This window comes from Heterodontus francisci, chromosome 1, assembly GCF_036365525.1.
Source record: "Heterodontus francisci isolate sHetFra1 chromosome 1, sHetFra1.hap1, whole genome shotgun sequence".
Lineage (NCBI taxonomy): Eukaryota > Metazoa > Chordata > Chondrichthyes > Heterodontiformes > Heterodontidae > Heterodontus > Heterodontus francisci.
In genome coordinates this window covers 198,449,962-198,470,066 of record NC_090371.1, presented here as the reverse complement: position 1 = coordinate 198,470,066, position 20,105 = coordinate 198,449,962, and the positions used below count along the sequence as shown (strand labels likewise).

The window sequence follows — 20,105 nt, the reverse complement described above, 5'->3', positions numbered from 1 at the left end:
ATCCCAGTTGATCGAATCACAATGCTGACAGCTCAGAACTGTCTTGTATGTTTTCATTTTACAGAGTTTTGTATCACTTGTCATCATGAATTTGTGATAAATTGTACTCTCTAGAGCTTTAACAATGTGCATTTCCTGCTGACAAGCAGGTGATGACTGAAAAACATTATTATTCATCATGCTGTGACAAAAATGTTAATCTTATGTGGAAATCATTCAAGATCACTTAAAAAAAACTGAATGTTTTAAATAGTTCATGAGGCGAAATTGCTGTAGATTGAAGGTCGCCAACATCAGCTTACTGCTGTGACAGGTCTAATTTACTTGAACATTAATTGTAGGAAATGGCAACAGTTGATATTATTAATACCAATCAAACCCAGTGGTAGAGTAGAATTAATCAATCTCCTACTAGCTAGTGGAATGATTGGCAGCTCAAACTATGGCTGCACAGATATCTGTCTATTATTCCACAGTATTTTGTGTTTTAGAGCAATGCAGCCAATAAATTGCTTCTTGCAGAATTCTACCTATTGTGGATATCAAGTTCTGGTTTCATATTAAAGTAGCAACAATTTTGGCATGTTTTTGGCTTCATTTTTGTTTTACAGTTGGTGTTTTTCTTTTCTATTTAAGATTGGCTATGTTTGAGGGTATTGCCAGGCTCCTCAAGAGTTCTGGCCAAAGCACCTGTGATAGGCGCAGCATGATCCATGTTTCCTGAGAGGAGTCATAGATCTCATTCTGGACTGATTGAAGGCCCTTGGAAGAAAAGAAACAAAGATAATTGATGCCCCTAGGATTAATTATCAGAACAAAATTGCTCCTTTGTTCCCAGCAGGGAATGAAAATAAATATTTGATCCATTTCCTTCAGCCCAATTCTGACCTCTCAATCCCCCTCAAAGCAGCATGATATCGTTCTGAGATCTGTCACTTCAGTGGTATGGGTACCTCTTGCACCATAACAAATGTAGCAATTAATCCAAATATTTGGCTTATACTGAGAGCAGTTTTAACCCTTTGACCCCATATGAGATCAACTAACAAAACAGAGTAGGGGTTGAAATAAGGAAGACCTTCACAATAGGAGTGCAGTGCCTAATATGGTTGGAGCAGGTACCACCTTGCACATGTTTTTATATAAAAGTTTCAGAAGGTAAAATTTCAGATTTTAACAAATTATTGCTGAGTATAGTTCAAGATCTTGATATGATTTTGCTTCTGTTTGGAATCAGCATTTTACTTTGGCAGTTGAAATTGGATAGGCAGTTAACAAAAGCCATCTTAAGTCTTCTTGCTTTCCTCTGCAGCTTGTGGAGAAACGCTTCAAGATTCAATCAGCAATTTCTCATCCCCAGGATTTCCTAATGGATACCCTTCATACACACATTGTGTTTGGAGAATCTCAGTTACACCTGGTGAAAAGGTAATATATTGGAATAGCCTCTGGTTGTCCTATCCCTACAGTATATCCATAAATGTTGCCTGCACTATTTTATTTTAAAAGCCCCTCTTGGTAATTATTTAGTCGATGGAAATGGCAAGATTTGTATGTTAGAGGATGTACTGCAATAGTGATTGTTCTGATGCATGACAAAAACAGTTATTGGTGTGGTTATAACCTCAGGCTTATGCACACTTTGCAGGTCATTACTTTAGATCATGAATACTTGTACATGAAACAATATGATATGCTGTAAAATATGAGGAACATCTCCTCACTATGATGCACAGCAAAAACAATTAAATATTTAAAGCCATCAATAAATTGCATTTATACAGCACCTTTAGCATAGTAAAATGACCCATGGCACTTAACATAATGAGTATATATACTTGTGGTTTTATGGTGCTTTGATAGCCAAACACGCAAGAGCTGTTATCCTCTCGTAATCTACAACATTTTATGTTGTACGATCTGAATGCTTCCATTCTTGGTGCTGTCAAAGATAACCTGCTATCATTTTGATTGAAAACTTTTGGATACAAAATGCTTTGGACTACTATGAAAATTAAATATTCAGCAATTTTCACATTCTTTAATCCAGCCCAGAAAAGTAATTTAAGAAAGCCTACAAGATTTTTGTTTTCAAACTCAAAAAGACAAAATAATTGAAGAATGGGGTACAAATGGGATGCATTGAGCTTGTTTACTGGCTGTTAAATGGATGTGATACTGGCAGATTCAGCCTTGGGATGGTCCACACCCAAACTGCATGAGCATTTGGACCACTACTGAATTTGCTATGCCCACTTTTTAGGCATCTCAGATAGCCACCTAAAGCAGCCATTAGGTCCCTTGCATATGTTACTTAGCGGCCTATCGCCTGTTGCAGGACTATCTGTGGAACATTTGTTTGAGTGGAACAGGTGCTGGGCCTGCCCTGCCCCAAATTCTTTAGTAGCCCCTGCCAACACCAACAAAAGGAAAGTTTTTATTAAAAAAAACAAAATTTAAAATATCATTCTTAAGGATTCAGGAGAAACAGGACTACTTCCCTGACTCCACAGTCATGGTGATTGGACACCCAACAGCCCCACCGCATTTATGCAACTCCTACCCTTCTTCTGGGACTTACCATTGCCAGGGAGGTAAATAGCACAACATTCTGGGCTTGATTTTAGAGTGAACGAAATGGCAGCCCGTGCACACTGCAGATCCGCCGCAATCCCCTGTGCAATGGCTCATTTAAATAGATGGGGCGGCCTGCCCTCCCTCCCCCAATCATGTGGAGGGGGCGGGCTGTCCGATGCCCGCAATGGTGTCAGCTGCCTGTGCACAGGCGCTAGCGCCATTTTTAAAGTGCAGCCAGCCCTGCCAGTCAATTTGAATTTTTAAAGTGGTATCCCCCCAAAATTTACCAAATAAAATTGTAACGCCCCTTTTCCACCCCCAATAACAATTACATTAATATTTGCACTTTTCCCCTAAAACTGTTACCTTTGAAATCTGACCTCCCCACCCAGACAGTACAAACTTTAAAATTCACCCCTTCCCACCATCCCCTACACTCATTACAGTTATTTGACCCCATCCCACACCTGCGCTAAAAATTTTAACTCCCCCTTCCCCACTCCGCCCAACAAAACCGGTATCACGTTGGCTTTCCCCAGACGGAAAATTGAAGTTGCGGGTGTGCTGGCCGCCGCACTGAAGATCGTGGTGGGCCCAGAATATTGGGGGCGAGTGCATTTAAATATATTTATTTTATTGATTTACATATTGAAATTCAGGTCTCATCACCCAGCGGCAGGGGTCCGCCATGGAGCCTTGCCGCCGGCGGGAGGATCAGGCCAGGCCCTCCCGGCATCAAGCTCCGTGGTGGGCCTCTGCTGGAACCATCTTCCAGCCCCCCGCCATGGAGCCAGACGTTGAGGGCCCAGTAAAATACAGTCCTCTGTGGCTTCAGGGCTGATTTTTGTTCCGCTCCCAATGTTGAGCTCTATGGCGGGGGGTTGGGGGGGTGCGGCATGGGGCCGGAAGATCGGAGCGGCAGCGGCCCGCCACGGAGCCTGACACCGGCATTGCTGGACTACGTGACGGCCCCCCACCACTCAGCGATGGGACCTAACTTTAAATATTTAAATGAACTTTATGAATACAGTTAAATGCAATTCCCCATGATCTTGCCATCGGATCCGGATCTACCGTGAGATGGGCGGCACTCACATGCTTTCACCTTCCCATCCAGGGAAACCTGATGCCACCGAGATGGGGAAGGAGGGACCTCAGGATTTTTAGTGTAGTGGTGAGGGGGGGTGCAACGAGGTCAACTGTGCATTTGTAGTGTGGGAGGGATGGTGGAAGGGATGACCTCTGCATTTTGTGCAGTTGTGGGGGGGCGGGGGTGCGCGGGAAAGGGGTCAAATCTGTACTTGGTGCAGTGGGAGGGAGAAGGGATCAACTCTGCACTGTCAGTGTATTGCGGGGGAATGGGGCAAACATTTATTTTCGGTGTAGTGAGGAGTGGGGAGCATGGGGTTCAACTCTGCAGTCACTGAGCAGGGCTGGCAGCCCTTTAAAAATGGTGCCAGCGCAGCGACAGCTGATGCCAAGGCTGCCCCCGCCACATGATGGGGGGGTTGGGGGCAGCCACCCTGCATATTTAACTGAGCTGCCGCGCTCACGATTGCAGCAGCGCGCGGCCCTGGCATGCCGGCTGCCATTTTTTTTCACCACAGAATTCAGCTCTAAATGTGTGAAATGGGCCCAAATGACTTTCTAGCCAATGACTTTTGTTCAGTCTCATACACACATTAATCATATTTGTATCATGGGATCTGTGTTTAAAGTGTGACATTTATCGTGTCAGGAAATTTACTTTAGAGATTATAAAAATACGTCCTGTGCTATGAGTAAGTGCTGAAAGATGAAGAGCTTTGAAACTGAATTCATATCTAACCAGTAATTGGATAATGTGGTTGTTCCAGACCCAGTGCTTTATGGGGTTCCATATCTTTTAGTCTTGTGCTGCAAATCAAAACACTGCAAACTGCAGCATAAGAACTATACTTCATAATTTGTAGAGATTTTTATGCTTAGTACTTAGCTTGTGTGTTGAGGTAGTTTGAAACAACTAGGCTTTTGTTTATTGTCTCTGAATGGGCAGAAAAACCTAGCCCTGCTACTAAATCAGTTCGAAACACAGTAAAGAAAAAAATCACACTAAACCAATTTCTGCCCATTTTTAACCTTTTAAGGTGCTGGGTAGATTTTTCAAGCACTTGCATATATTGAGGTATCTTCTTCAAGTCAATTGAAATCAATTTTAAGTGGGTATTGCAAGCGCTAAAATACCATCAGTTGGAAAGTCTAGGCTCAAGGTCTCTGTAGCAAAACAACTAAGCACTGAATTTTTGACAATGCTTTATGATATTACCATAATACTATATTGTGGGACATTTTGTTCTTTAATTGCCAATTATGTTAGCACTTGGAAGATGTGATGTTACTTGTAAGCCATTTTGCTCTCGGATATATAGACAGTAAGTTCAGGCAGAGAGATATCATTCTAACCTGAGTTAATCTTCATCAGTAGAAATAGAGATCAAAGAAAAGCAAAACCAGGGTGCAGTGTCAACCTCCCTGTTGCAGCTGTATTAGTAGTTTAACCAATTCCTTAAATGTAGCTATCCAAATCAATCTGATGGTCATGGTACAAACAAACTACCAGTTTGGTTAGTGCTGATGGGATTGTAAAAGCGGAGACTACCTTTGAAGAAAGATTAAAAAAAGGTCTGTATATATCAAATGACAGGCACAAGATTGAATAAAATAGTTCAGTCTCAGGTTTCAGATAACAGACAACCAACTGAAGTTTGTTCTTCTAGTTTATGGTGTCACCTGAACTGGATCATTGGATTACACTCTTGTAATTGATTCCACCTATCCAGTATTTTCTAAATTTTTTTCTTCCTCTTGATTTTTTTTTAATCCAGTAATTATCTTTGTTTTGATTTTCTCAGCTTGCATCTCCTCTAGCTCTCTCCTTGTGTTAAGTAGCCCTTTCATTGGCCTGGAATTTGCAATAGTAATAACAGCAAGGCTGTCAGTGCTTGTTATTATTGGGTAAACTGACAGTAACTTCTGGTGCCTACAAATGTGCAGTTGAACACAGAAATCCAGAAGTTGCTGTCAGATATACCCTGCTCCTCCACCAGATGACGGTCACAGACCTGAAAGGTTAACTTTGGTTCTCTCTGCAAAGATGCTGCCAGTCCTGGTGAGTATTTGTGGTACTTTCGGTTCTCATTGGCCACTGAAAATATTGCATTTTCACATTATCTTAATTTACAAACTTTGTTCGAGTTATAAACTCAGCTCTTAATTAGTGAAAACTTGCAAACAAAAGAAATATGAAAATACTTCACACGCTGCTTTCAAGATGAAGCTAATTTAGGGATTAGTATAGTCGATGTTAAGTGGCTTCACTTGGATATCTTCTGTAATTCTCTACTCTTGCAACTTTCCCTAAGAGGTCTACTCTCAAATAACTTAAGGGCTTCTCTTTGAAAACATGTTACTCCTTCTTTCATGCAATCAACAATGAAATCTACATCCCCAGGTGACATCAGCCAAAGGATTCCCTTAGGACTGCATCCACTTTCTATCTTTACAGTCAGTAGTTGATGATCTTTCAGACTGAAAATTAGCCCTCTCTTTCCAGTTCACCCTCAGCCTCCAAAAGGTTCAGCTTCATTGGGGAAGCAAACCAGGAACTTACAATGTTCTTCTGACAGGCGCTTAAACTATCATCATTTTAAAATGAACATTTTGAAGAGGGGAAAAGAAATAACCTGGAACACATTGGGGTAGATTGTTAACTTGCCAATTGGCATAAAGCTGGTGAGCCAGATCGGTCACCTGTTGAAGACTCTGCCCAATTTTTAATCCAATAATTGAGCATTTTCTATAACAGGCAGCTGATCCACAGTGCTAGTTTAATGCCCGAGCGGCAAGTTCAAAATCTAATCCAGTGTTAGCTCTCACTGAAAAACCATCACTTTGATTAAGTATATGCTGCTTTGATGGCAAGGACAGTAATTCCTGCTGCCTGAAACTCCCCAAGATGTACATCTGGCAGAATTTTGCATTATCCTACAAAAACATATGGGAACATCACAAACCTCTTGTTATTTTTGCCATGACATTTTGAGGCTAAAATAGTAATACTGTAATTCACTGCAGCTTTCCAGATAAACATTGAGGTTTAGTCATGATAATTTATGTGGTTTTCCGTGTAAACATTCTGAAGTTTAGTCAAGCCCAGTGAATGCAAACAAAATTAGCAATAGGAAGTGGAGGACTTTCATTTAGATGAGTTATATCATTAGCATGTCAATCTTTCAGCTAATTAAGAGTTTCTGGGAATCTTGTCCTGTGGTGCCTAAATTATGCAGGTTGCATCAGATCACCACAGTGTCCAATTTACCTGATCTTTTTTGTATTTGTTCTTCACTATTGGTATGTTTGGTGATGTTGATCTCTTTACATTTATAAATGGGCACCTGATTGCAAGAAAGGTAAAAACAGTTTAGGGAGATAAATACAGGCAGGGATTTAGAAAATACCCAACATGCTCTATAAATCCTCCAGTTTACGAGTTTGGGAAGGAATACACAATTAATGGGAAAATACTGAGAAGTGTAGAGGAAGTGAGGGACCTTGGAATGAATGCCCACAGATCCCTGAAGGTAGCAGGACAGGTCGATAAGGCGGTTAAGAAGCTATATGCAATCCTTTCCTTTATCAGCCGAGGTATAAAATATAAGAGCAGGGAGGTTATGCTGGAACTGTATAACTCATTGGTTAGGCCAAAACTTGAGTACTGTCTGCAGTTCTGGTCACCTCATTACAGAAAGGATGTAATTGTACTGGAGAGGGTACAGAGGAGATTTACGAGGATGTTGCCAGGACTGGAAAAATGCAGCTATGAGGAAAGATTGAATAGGCTGGGGTTGTTCTCCTTGGAACAGAAAAGGCTGAGAGGAGATGCCTCCACCTGCCAAGAATGAGGCATATTAATTTTGCCACATGGACATTAAATTTCAAATTGCTACTGGGAAGAAGAGAAGGTCTGTGACAAGGGCTGCCAGACACTTGGATGGAAGATATTTACATACCAATAGGGACAAGAAAGGTTACTCCCCTTATCGATTTAACCGACAATGGACTTTGAGAACCAGACATTGAAGGCAGGGAAGCGCATTCCAGGCCCTGCTAAGATGATACAATCTACAGAGCCAAGACATGGTCAGATCAGTTAGTCACATGACTAACCTTCTTGGCAACCTAAGTTTTTCTGAATTGTACAAACTTTTTGAACTCAGAGTGTCTGTTTGCTGCTGAACCGAAAAGACCTCTCCTGGCTGGCTCGCCACAGCCTCCCATGTCTGCTCCCATCTCTTTCTCACGGAACTCCAAATCCACTGAAGACACATGAACCCCAAGAGAGAAAAGTGTCCTACAGCGAACAAGGTTTAAGAAGAATACTGGGCCCCAACAAAAAGCAAAATCTACCTCCAATCAGGGACTCTACAGTGAGCTCGAAGAACCGTAACAAAAAATCCTCTTTAGAGATTGCCTCAAACATTTCCACTTTATTTTTCTTCTGCTCTTTTCTGTCTCTATCTGCATGTGTGTATCGAGTATGCATGCTATCATGGGCATTGTGTATCCGTAGATGCTAACCGAATTAGAGTTTCAGTTTAAGTTTAATAAATTTCAACCTTTCTTTTTTAAAACAAAGAAAACCTGTTTGTGCTGGTTTCTTTGCCTTATAGTTGGAAAGCGATGAACAAAGATTCACCAAGAGGGAGCTAAAAACACGATATGTTTAAAATTAAATCCTGTTACGGTAAGACCAGATGAAGGCTGAGAGGGACCCCTAGAACCCTTTTTTACCTGGTCATAACAGAAATTTGGGGGCTACTGTCCTGGATTTTACCCACAAAGGAGAGAAATTGGAAGTGGGAAGCAAATAGTTCCCAATCAAAAAAGAACAAGATTTCAATACAGGTTTTCTTGTGGTTGTGTGTGCTTGAATACTAATATGTTTGCGACTGAAGCGAGTAGCTCCCCAAGCCGGGGTGAAGTAACTTGGGATAAGTTAAAAGCACTGTCTATGGAGGGGTTGAGGAAAATGGCTGAGCAGTGTGGAATCACTGTACTTGACAAGGCTAGGAACTCTGAACTCATAAGACTAGTGGCTAACCATCTTTCCTTTGAATCTGAAGCAGCAGAAACAGGGTTAGAAGCAGACTCCAACAGGGTATTGTTAGCAAAGATACAATTGGAACAGAGGAAACTTGAATTTGAGGAAAGGGAAAAGGTGAGAGGCAGGCGAGGGAGAAAGGAAGAGCCTTCCAGAAGGAATGTGAAGACAAAGAGAGGCAGGAGAGAGGGAGAAAGAACCTTCCAGAAAGAATGCAAATAAAGAGAGCTGAAGTAGCTTGAGTTAACTAGGGGCGACAGAGTAAACCTAGTGAAAGCATGGTCAATATGGAGGAGCGTAATTCAGGGCTGGGTACAGAAGTGTTAAAACTAGCTCAACTAATTCCAAAATTCAATGAGGAAGTTGTAGAATTTTTTTTTGTGTCCTTTGAGAAACTGGCAAGGCAGCAAAAATGGCCAGCTGAGACCTGGCCTCTTTTATTACAAAGCAAGCTAACCAGAAAAGCCCATGAAGTTTATTCCCTGTTGCCAGAGAAGAGTTCATCAAATTATGAACTGACAAAAAATGCTATCGTCGGGGCATATAAATTAGTACCCAAAGCCTATCGGCAAAAGTTTAGAACCCTCAAGAAGCAAGCTAATCAAATTTATCTGGAGTTTGAAAGAAATAAGCAGCTGGCTTTTGACCAGTGGCTGAGGGCTCTTAAAGTACAGCTTAGCTGTGAGAATCTCAGAGAAGTAATTCTGTTAGAGGAATTGAAACACTCTCTCCCACTCTCCATAAAGACCCATGTAGAGGAGCAGCGGGTTCAGAGAGTCCAGCGAGTGGTCGTTCTGGCTGATGAGTCTGCTTTAATTTATAAGTCGGTTTCCCAGGGGAGTACCTTTCCTAATCACCCCCACAAATCCAAAAAGGACAGAGGGTGGGAAGGTAATAGGAGCCCAAGCAGTCCTGGGAGAGAAAGAAAAGCAGGAGACACAAGGGCCCCTCCTCTAGCCAAAAAGGAAAGTGCTGTGAGCAGTAAGAGTGAGACCCAAAGACTTATTGGCTTCCAATTGTAATAAGTCAGGTCATCTAAAAGCTGAATGCTGGAAATTAAAAGGAAAACCTGGAGGGTTAATCGGGGCACATCCGCTCAGTGAAGAAGGGAACCTGATGGAAGGCACAGCAGAACAAGCTGTGGGTTTAACTGCAGTAAGAGTGAGATCCAGGAAGCCTACTGTTGCAAGCGCAGGAAAATTTGATAGGGTTCTTGAGGGTTATCAGGGTTTTGTGTCTGAAGGGAGAATAACCCCATACCCCTCGAGTGGGGCAAGCCATCCCAGAGTAATTCTCAGGGACACAGGAGCCACTTGATCCCTTTTACTGGGAAAAGACCTGACCTTTCCCCCAGAGAGTTCAGTGAACACCAGAATGGTGGTGAATGGTATTGGAGGGCAGTGTATGCCTGTACCTGTACACCGGGTGCACCTGGAGTGCGACCTAGTTTCGGAACCTGTGACCGTAGGGATTCTCCCCAATTTGCCTGTGGACGGGGTTGACCTGTTCCTAGGTAATGATCTGGTGGGGGTGAAGGTGGTAGCCCCCTCAAAGAGTGAAAGAAAGACCGCAGGCGGTCAGAGAGACAGGGCCTTGGCAGGAGACGGACCCCTGCAGTTTCCTTGAATGTGTAATGAATCAGGCCATGATTAAACCAGCTCCCTCAGAGGAGACTGAATTAGCACTGCAGGCAGATGACTGGGTTGCTCTGTCTGAGACTTACTTTGGAAAGTTAGGAGACCCAGGGAATGAATTAAATTGATTTTCCCTAGCTGAGGCTCAGCGAGCTGACCCAGTATTGTGAGAGTTAACACAGGCTGCCCAGTCTGAAAGTGAAGCAGAGGGAGTCCATGATTGCTACTATTTAAAGAAGAGGTACTGATGAGGAAATGGAGTTCTCCTCACAGACCTGAGGGCAAGGAGTGGACAGTAGTTCACAAGTTAGCGGTGCCGCAGAGGTACCGGGGAGAAATATTAAGAAGGGCTCACGAGACTATAGTGGCTGTACATGCTGGTGTACGAAAGATCAAAGCCAGCATAAGACAGCAGTTTGACTGGCCAAAACTCCACAAAGATGTGGTGGAGTACTGCAGGAGTTGCCACAGATGCCAGGTTGAGGGGAAACCCCAACCTACAGTGAAACCTGCACCCTTAAGTCCTGCACCGATGTTAGGAGGACCCTCCAGCAGAGGGCTGGTGAACTGGAAGGGACCCCAGCAGAGAACAAAAGGGGACAGGCAGGCACAAGGTTGACAAAAGGTTAGAAAGGAAAGGGGAAAAAGCGACCGAGAGGGCAGGTTAAAGGAAGTCGGGAGGAATCCCGGATGAAAACCCCTATTTGTCCAGTCAGCCAAACTCGAAAAATGTGAAAAGTTAGACCCCGCATCCTCTTCTGTAAATGCAGACACTGGAAGCACCCCAACAGAGTTGCTAACAGCATTTACAGGAACTCGCAGAAACAAAGAAAGACCTCTCGGGGGCACAGAAACCGTGAGGGTGATGCCTCACCTAGTCCAAGTGCCACAGGGGCGTGCAGTAGAGTCTGCACAAATACCTGCAGGCAGGAGTGTCCCAGAGAATAAAGGGGAGATTAGAAAATAATCCTCCCCCCGCAGTCAGAAAAAAGAGAACACCCATCCCTTTGAAGTCAAAAGTCTTTGCATAACTGAGCAAAGCACTGAAAGCGAGTTAAGGATAGACGCACCCATGACTGACTCTCCTGAGAGAAAAAAATTCCAACTCAGGGCTAATTAAACCTAACCATCTCAAAGACCCTAGGCAGCCATGGGAATGGGCAAACTGAAGAAAAACTTCCCCAAAGAACCACATGTTTATTGGAGGCCAAAAAAGGGGCAATTATAGCAGCACTGGCCCTAAGAAAAGACAGGCTGTAATAAGTTTTAGGATTTATGAATGAATGGGAATGAATGAGAGAAATGCATGTTTTTTTGTATCTTATATTTCCTCTTGACCCTCTTAATGAAATGCACTTTTCTCAAATCGCATTTCATTCCGCTGGGTGTGGTGGTGTCATGCTAGACCCCCACCTGCCAAGAATGAGGCATTTTAATTTTGCCATATAGACATTAAATTTCAAATTGTTTCTGGGAAGAAGAGAAGGCCTGTTACAAGGGCTGCCAGACACTTAGACGGAAGACATTTACATACCAATAGGGACAAGAGAGGTTACTCCCCTTATCCATTTAACACACAATGAACTTTGAGCACCAAACATTGAAGGCAGGGAAGCGCATTCCAGGCCCTGCTAAGATGATGCAATCCACAGAGCCAAGATATGGTCAGACATGATTAACCTGCTGGGCAGCCTGGGTTTTTCTGAATTGTACAAACTTTTTGAACTCAGTGTCTGTTTGCTCCTGGAGAGCTCACCACAGCCTCTCATGTCTGCTCCCATCTCTTTCTCACGAAACTCCAAATCCACTGAAGACACATAAACCCCAAGAGAGAAAAGTCTGCTACAGCGAACAAGGTTTAAGAAGAATACTGGGCCCCAACAAAAAGCAAGATCTACCTATAATCAAGGACTTTACAGTGAACTCGAAGAGCCGTAACAAAAATCCCTCTTTAGAGATTGTGTCAAAATTTTCCACTTTATTTTTCTTCTGCTCTTTTCTGTCTCTATCCTCCAGGTGCTTACCCATTGTCTCTCGAGACAAGGAGGCCAAAGAAGAAGAATATCGAGTATGCATGCTAGCGTGGACGTGTTGTGTATCCATAGGCGTTAACTGAATGAGAGTTTAAGTTTAATAAATTTCAACTTTTCTTCTTTAAACCTAAGAAAACCTGTTTGTGCTGGTTTCTTTGCCTCATAATTGGAAAGCGGTTAACAAGGGGGAGCTAAAAACAAAGTGTGTTTAAAATTCAACCCTGTTACGGTAAGACCAGGTGAAGGCTGAGAGGGAGCCCTTGAACCCTTTTTCACCTGGTCGTAACAGGAGATCTGATTGCAATATAGAAAATTGTGAGGGGAGTGGATGGAGTGGAGGTGAAGGGTCACCTTAGCAGAGAGGTCAGTGATGAGGGGGCATAAATTTAAAGTGATTGGTAGAAAAATTAGAGGGGAGATGAGAAAACACTTTCATCCAGAGGGTGGTGGGGGTCTGGAACTCACTGCCTGAAAGGGTAGTTGAGGCAGAAACCCACAACTCATTGAAAAAGAATCTGGATATGCACCTCAAGTGCCGTAATCTGCAGGGCTACGGACCAAATGCTGGAAGGTGGGATTGGAATAGGTGGATCATTTTTCAGCCGGCACAGACACGATGGTCCAAGTGGCCTCTTTCTGTGCCTTAAACTTTCTATGATTCTATGATTTTCACAACTTCTATTCACTTCTGTTGCAGATTGTTTTGAATTTTACAACCATGGATCTCTTCAAGAGTCGCCTGTGCTGGTATGACTACATAGAAGTACGAGATGGCTATTGGAGAAAGGCGCCACTTCTTGGTATTGAACTTTGTCCAGTTAGGAGACATAGCTGTGTCACTGAACTTGAGTTTTTAACAGTATTGTTTCGCCAAAAAATGAAATTTAAGGGAGAATATCACTGTGGAAGAAAGCAATTTTATGTAAGGTATCCCAGGCCTCTTTCACCTCTGCTCAGGAAGATTACAAAAATTTTTTCCAAAGTTGTTGAATATATTCCACTCTCTTTTTACTAGTTCTTGGAATTTGGGTGATATTAACAAGGTCACATTTATTGTCCATTGTGAGTTACTCCGAGAAGATGGTGGTGGGCCTGCTTGTAGCAATTGTTTGTAAACTAAGTGGCTTTGTAGGACAATTCAGAGGGGATTAAGAGTCCATTACTTAAAATGGTTCCCAGACACAGTGGGCCAGAACAGGTACATGTGGCAGGTTCCTTTCCTAAAAAGACTTTTGTGAACCAGTTGGGCTTTTACAATAATCTGGCAATTTTCATGGTCACATTTATGTTGCTAACTCAGATTACAGATGTATTGAATTGAATGTCACAACTTGTTGTGCTAGTACATCAATGCATGACATTTTACTTTAACTGCTAGAGTCATAGGGGATGATTTAATTCCCTCCTTCCCACCTCAACCCCCTGCCTTGCTGGGTGGAAATGGTGCATGGGAGTGGTCAAAATTGAGCAACTGCATCTACTGATTTTCCAGGTAGACAAGGCTCTCACCGCATTAATAATTAAGCATTAGGTTTGATGTCGTCCGTCAGACGCCAATGAGCTCTAAACTGCTGATAGCAGCAGTGACACCTAGTGCGGGACCCATCCAGGAAAATCTGGCAGGCGATTAGATTGTAGCCAGTAGAGGCCGAGATAAATACAATTTTTGAAATGTTTCAAAGTTTTCTTAATGGGCATGGAGGAGCAGGATTGCTCCTACAGACTCCATGAAGAAACAACCCTTGGGATTTTCCTATCCTAAGCTTCTGTCTTGCTCCTCTGACAGTGCTGGCTTTACTTATCTGATGTCAGGGATCTCCCAAAGCAGCCTCCTGTCATGAGAAATCCCACTTCCATCTGCCGACATTGTCATTCTCACCAGGAAACATATTAATGGGGCCTGGCCATTAAAATCAACAAGGCCTTGCTTCCTGGGTTCACCATATGCTTTGGGCTCCATTTATGCAACAATTCCCGCTCTGAGGTAAAAATCAACCCCATAGACTCACCCTCTTATGCAGTTCTTTCTTGAATGCATCGTGGCATTGTTACAACTCAGATAGCCAGGCAGTGAAGGGTAGAACTGGAGCCTAGTCTTTATACATTTACAAGCTTTTATTTACAGAGCCACATATTACATATCATGCACCTCTAGGTCCAACAATCCCAATTTCAGCCTCTTCCTATATATATATATATATATATATATATATATATGAACATGTGAATTCTCAATTAATGCCCACCACCTGAATACTATTAAGCACCCAATTAATATACAATATACAACAGTCATCCTGGGCAATTCCCTTCACAGTTAGTACGATGCATTTAGGACTGTGTAGTTACATCATTAAAAATATTCAGGATCATCTATGGAAATAAAGAAATGTTTGAAGCTATCTTCTTCAAAAAACTATTTTGTGCATATACAAGTATGATCATTTGTTTCATGTTTTTTGAAGTTCTTACTCAGTTACTTGCTTTTACATTTACATTATGGCCTAGAATAATTGTTGTAGACGTTTTGTTATCTATTTTCAACTGCGCAAACAAGAATACTTTTATTTTATTGTATTTTCCCTACCCATATCCTTATTGAAAAACAATATTTCCTGTAAATTTTAGTGTTTTTTTTTAAAACAGTAAATGCTGCAGATATTACTGAGAAAACTGTCTAACAATTTAAGTATTACAATGTCAGAAAAATGAATTAACATAGAAGGAAGAATTAATATTGTTGAAGCACTTTTTAAAATTCATCAAGAATAGCTAAATATGTTAATTGCCCTGTTAATATCAGCATGAAATAAATAGATTCAAAAAATGAACAGAACTAGACAAAAAACTCAAAGAATGTTAAAATAAATCACAGTTATTTGAATTCTTGAAGTGTTACTGATGTACTCCAAGAATAGCAGAATAACAAATTTAGTTAGGTCACTGAGGAAAGATCACCAACAAGAATAATGCTGGCTAGAACTACAAATAATTAAATGATGCACAGAAACAAATAGTGCAGTTCTTTGGGCCTCCTTATCTCGAGAGACAATGGATACGCGCCTGGAGGTGGTCAGTGGTTTGTGAAGCAGCGCCTGGAGTGGCTATAAAGGCCAATTCTGGAGTAACAGGCTCTTCCACAGGTGCTGCAGAGAAATTTGTTTGTTGGGGCTGTTGGACAGTTGGCTCTCCCCTTGCGCCTCTGTCTTTTTTCCTGCCAACTACTAAGTCTCTTCGACTCGCCACAATTAGTGCAGTGCAGTGATATATATTTAAATTATAAAGCTGACATGAGCCTATGATTATGCACTTTGACTATTTAATTGTCTTAGAAATATAACTTTCATTTGTTTTAGTGATGTATTGAACTCTTTTGTCTTAATATTTCTACATCCAGGCAGATATTGTGGCGATAAACTGCCTGAAGTTCTGACTTCCACTGACAGCAGAATGTGGATAGAATTCCGTAGCAGCAGTAACTGGGTAGGAAAAGGTTTTGCTGCAGTCTATGAAGGTAGACGTTTAATTATACTACAATTAATAATTAATTTAAATGCTAACTTAGCAGTCTGAAAATATGGGCTGAATTTTACCAGCCCTCTGAAGACGGGCTGGGAGGCCGTGTAAAATGGTGGCAGAAGGCATTGGGAAGGGAGCCCAATTTGGGGGCGGGGTGGCTCTCTTAATTAATGATGCTATTAGCGGAATAGAGAGGGATGACCTAAGTTCAGGAAACGAGGATGTAGAAGCAGTTTGGGTAGAGATGAGAAATCATAAAGGCAAAAAGTCACTTGTGGGAGTGGTGTACAGGCCACCTAACGTTAACCACACTGTAGGACGGGGTATAAAGGAAGAAATAATGGCAGCCTTTCAGAAAGGGATGGAGATATTCATGGGGGATTTTAACCTACATATAGACTGGAAAAATCAGATGGCAGAGGTAGCCTACATGAGGAGTTCATAGAATGTTTTCAGGATAATTTCTTGTAACAGTACATTCTGGAGCCAACCAGAGAGCAGGCTGTACTAGACCTGGGATTGTGCAATGAGATAGGATTAATTAATGACCTCATAGTTAAGGCACCCCTAGGTAGCAGCGATCATAATATGATTGAATTTTACATTCAGTTTGAAGGAGAGAAGAGTGGGTGCAAGCCCAGTATTTTAAACTTAAATAAGGGTAATTATGAGAGCATGAAAGCAGAGCTAGCTAAAGTAAAGTGCCAAATTAGGTTAAGGATAGGTCAATAGAGGTGCAGTGGCAGACATTTAAGGGGATATTTCAGAATACACAGAATAGATACATTCCAATGAGAAAGAAAAATTTCAAGGGTGGGACCCGCCGTCCGTGGTTAACTAAAACAGTTAACGATAGTATAAAACTTAAAGAAAAAGCATATAATTGCGTAAAGAAGGGTGACAGGTTAGAAGATTTGACAGAATATAAAAAACAGCAAAGACTGAGTAAAACATTGATAAGGAAGGTAAAATTAGAGTATGAGAGAAAGCTAGCTAGAAATATAAAAACAGATAGAGTTTCCATCGATATTTAAAAAAGAAGAGTAAACAAAGTGAACGTTGGTCCTATAGAAAGTGAGTCTGGGGGAATTAATAATGGATAATAAGGAGATGGCAGATGAAATGAACAGGTATTTTGCATCGGTCTTCACTATAGAGGATACAAGTAACATCCCAGAAATAACTGTAAGTCAGGAAATGGAAAATGAGGGAGGAACTCAAGAAAATTACAATCACCAGGGAAGTGGTACTGAACAAATTGTTGGAGTTGCGGGCTGACAAGTCCCCGTTCCTGATGGACTTCATCCTAGGGTCTTGAAAGAAGTGGCTAGTGAGATAGTTGATGCGTTAGTTTTAACTTTCCAAAATTCCCTAGATGCAGGGAAGGTTCCACTAGACTATAAAATAGCGAATGTAACTCCTTTATTCAAAAAGGGAGGGAGACAGAAAGCAGGAAACTACAGGCCAGTTAGCGTAACATCTGTCTTAGAGGAAATGTTAGAAGCTATTATTAAAGACATTATAGCAGGGCACTTAGAAAAATTGAAGGTAATCAGGCAGAGTCAACATGGTTTTGTTAAAGGGAAATCATGTTTAACCAATTTATTGGAGTTGTTTGAGGGAGTTGCATGTGCTGTGGGTGAAGGGGAACCAGTGGATCTATTGTACTTAGATTTCCAGAAGGCATTTGATAAGGTGCCACATCAAAGGTTATTGCAAAAAATAAAAGCTCATGGTGTAGGGGGTATCATATTGGCATGGATAGAAGATTGTGTGCTAACAGGAAACAGAGAGTAGGCATAAATGGGTTAGCAAGATGTAACAAGTGGTGTGCCACAGGAATCTGTGCTGGGGCCACAACTTTTTACAATTTATATAAATGACTTGGATGAAGGGGCCGAAGGTATGGTTGCTAAATTTGCTGATGACACAAAGATAGATAGGAAAGTAGGTTGTGAAGAGGACATAAGGAGACTTCAAAGGGATATAGATAGGTTAAGTAAATGGGCAAAAATCTGGTAGATGGAGTATAATTTGGGAAAATGCGAAGTTGTCCATTTTGGCAGGAAGAATTTTAAAAAAGCATATTATCTTAATGATAGATTGCGAAACTCTGAGATGCAGAGGGATCTGGGTCTGCTAGTGCATGAATTACAAAAGGTTAGTTTGCAGGTACAGCACGTAATTAGGAAAGCTAATAGAATGTTATCATTTATCGTGAGATGAATTGAATACAAAAGTACGGAGGTTATGCTTCAGCTATACAGGGCATTGGTGAGACACATCTGGAGTACTGTGTACAGTATTGGTTTCCTTATTTAAGGAAGGATGTAAATGCGTTGGAAGCAGTTCAAAGAAGGTTTACTAGACTGATACCTGGAATGGGCGGGCTATCTTATGAGGAAGGATTGGACAGGCTAGGCTTGTATTCGCTGGAATTTAGAAGAGTAAGAGGCGACTTGATTGAAACATATAAGATCTCAACGCAAGCTCGAGGAACAGCATCTCATTTACCGACTAGGCACACTACAGCCTGCCGGACTGAACATTGAGTTCAATAATTTCAGAGCATGACGGGCCCTCCATTTTACTTTTATTTTTAGTTATTTTTTTCTTTTTCCTTTCTTAAATTTTTTTAAATATAATTTTTTGTGTTTGTTTTATTTTATTTCATCTTAGTTTGTTCAGTTTGCTTACCCACTGTTTTTTTTTCATGTTTGTACTTGCGGCTGTTCAATTTTCAGTCCATTAACACCCTATCTGTACTAATGCTTTGTCTTTCAACACACCATTAACATATTGTTTGCCTTTGGTCCATGACCTTCTGGTCAGCTATTCTGTGACCTTGTCCTATTTACACCTTCTCCTTTGTTATCTCTTGCCCCACCCCCGCTTTACTTGCTTATAACCTTTTACATTTCTAATATTTGCTAGTTCTGGAGAAGGATCATTGACCTGAAACGTTAACTGGGGCGGCACAGTGGCGCAGTGGTTAGCACTGCAGCCTCACAGCTCCAGGGACCCGGGTTCGATTCCGGGTACTGCCTGTGTGGAGTTTGCAAGTTCTCCCTGTGTCTGCGTGGGTTTTCTCCGGGTGCTCCGGTTTCCTCCCACAAGCCAAAAGACTTGCAGGTTGATAGGTAAATTGGCCATTATAAATTGTCACTAGTATAGGTAGGTGGTAGGGAAATATAGGGACAGGTGGGGATGTTTGGCAGGAATATGGGATTAGTGTAGGATTAGTATAAATGGGTGGTTGATGTTCGGCACAGACTCGGTGGGCCGAAGGGCCTGTTTCAGTGCTGTATCTCTAATCTCTTAACTCTGCTTCTCTCTCCACAGATGCTGCCAGACCTGCTGAGTATTTCCAGCATTTCTTGTTTTTGTTTAAGATCCTGAGGGGTCTTGACAGGGTGGATGTGGAAAGGATGTTTCCCCTTGTGGGAGAATCTAGAACCAAGGGTCATTATTTAAAAATAAGGGGTCACCCATTTAAGACAGAGATGAGGAGAAATTTTTTCTCTGAGGGTCGTAGTCTTTGGAATTCTCATCCTCAAAAGTCGGTGGAGTCTTTGAATATTTTTAAGGCTGAGGTAGATAGATTCTTGATAAGCAAAGGGGTGAAAGGTTATTGGGGGTAGGTGGTAATGTGGAGAAATCAGTTCAGCCATGAACTTATTGAATGGCGGAGCAGGCTCGAGTGGACGAGTGGCTTACCCCTGCTCCTAATTCGTATGTTCCTGTCGCTACGGGATATTTGCAATAATGGGAACAGCAGCAGCACAGCCGCCTGCCAACAGGAGGTGGTGAGCCAATTAAACCAATCAACTGACTAATTAATGATCACTTCCGCCCCCACCAGCATTTTACCAACCTTGGGACTGGCCCCTGCCGCATATCAAGGCCACCAGGTAAACGGTGGTGATCTCCCAGCGGGTTCCCGGCGGGGCTTTCCTTTATGGTCACTCCAAGGCCCATGGAGGGGCCCCCATCAGCAATGGCTGCCCCTATGACTCTGACACTGTCGCTGTAGGGTTCACCCTCTGATTGCCAGGACCTGCAACATGGAGATGTGCTCTTTTTCTTCCTGCATCCTCAGCAGCGGCCTCCTCTATCGATGGTGCTATTGGTGGTGTTATCAAGCTGATGGCCCTTTGATTGGGCTGGTACATCTCAGAGACGGGCCACTGTCTTGAATTGGAA

At 42.1% G+C, this 20,105-nt stretch overlaps 1 protein-coding gene across 2 annotated transcripts in view; it reads left to right on the top strand.

Annotated features, from left to right (window-relative positions):
* The window catches only part of tll1 (tolloid-like 1), a 412,500-nt gene that overhangs the window by 290,119 nt on the left and 102,276 nt on the right, over positions 1-20,105 (top strand). For both annotated transcript variants that reach the window (XM_068040010.1, XM_068040002.1), the window contains 3 exons: positions 1,313-1,428; positions 13,081-13,183; positions 15,781-15,897. In XM_068040010.1, the coding sequence (XP_067896111.1) occupies positions 1,313-1,428; positions 13,081-13,183; positions 15,781-15,897 (336 nt within the window). The remainder of the gene's footprint in view (positions 1-1,312; positions 1,429-13,080; positions 13,184-15,780; positions 15,898-20,105) is intronic.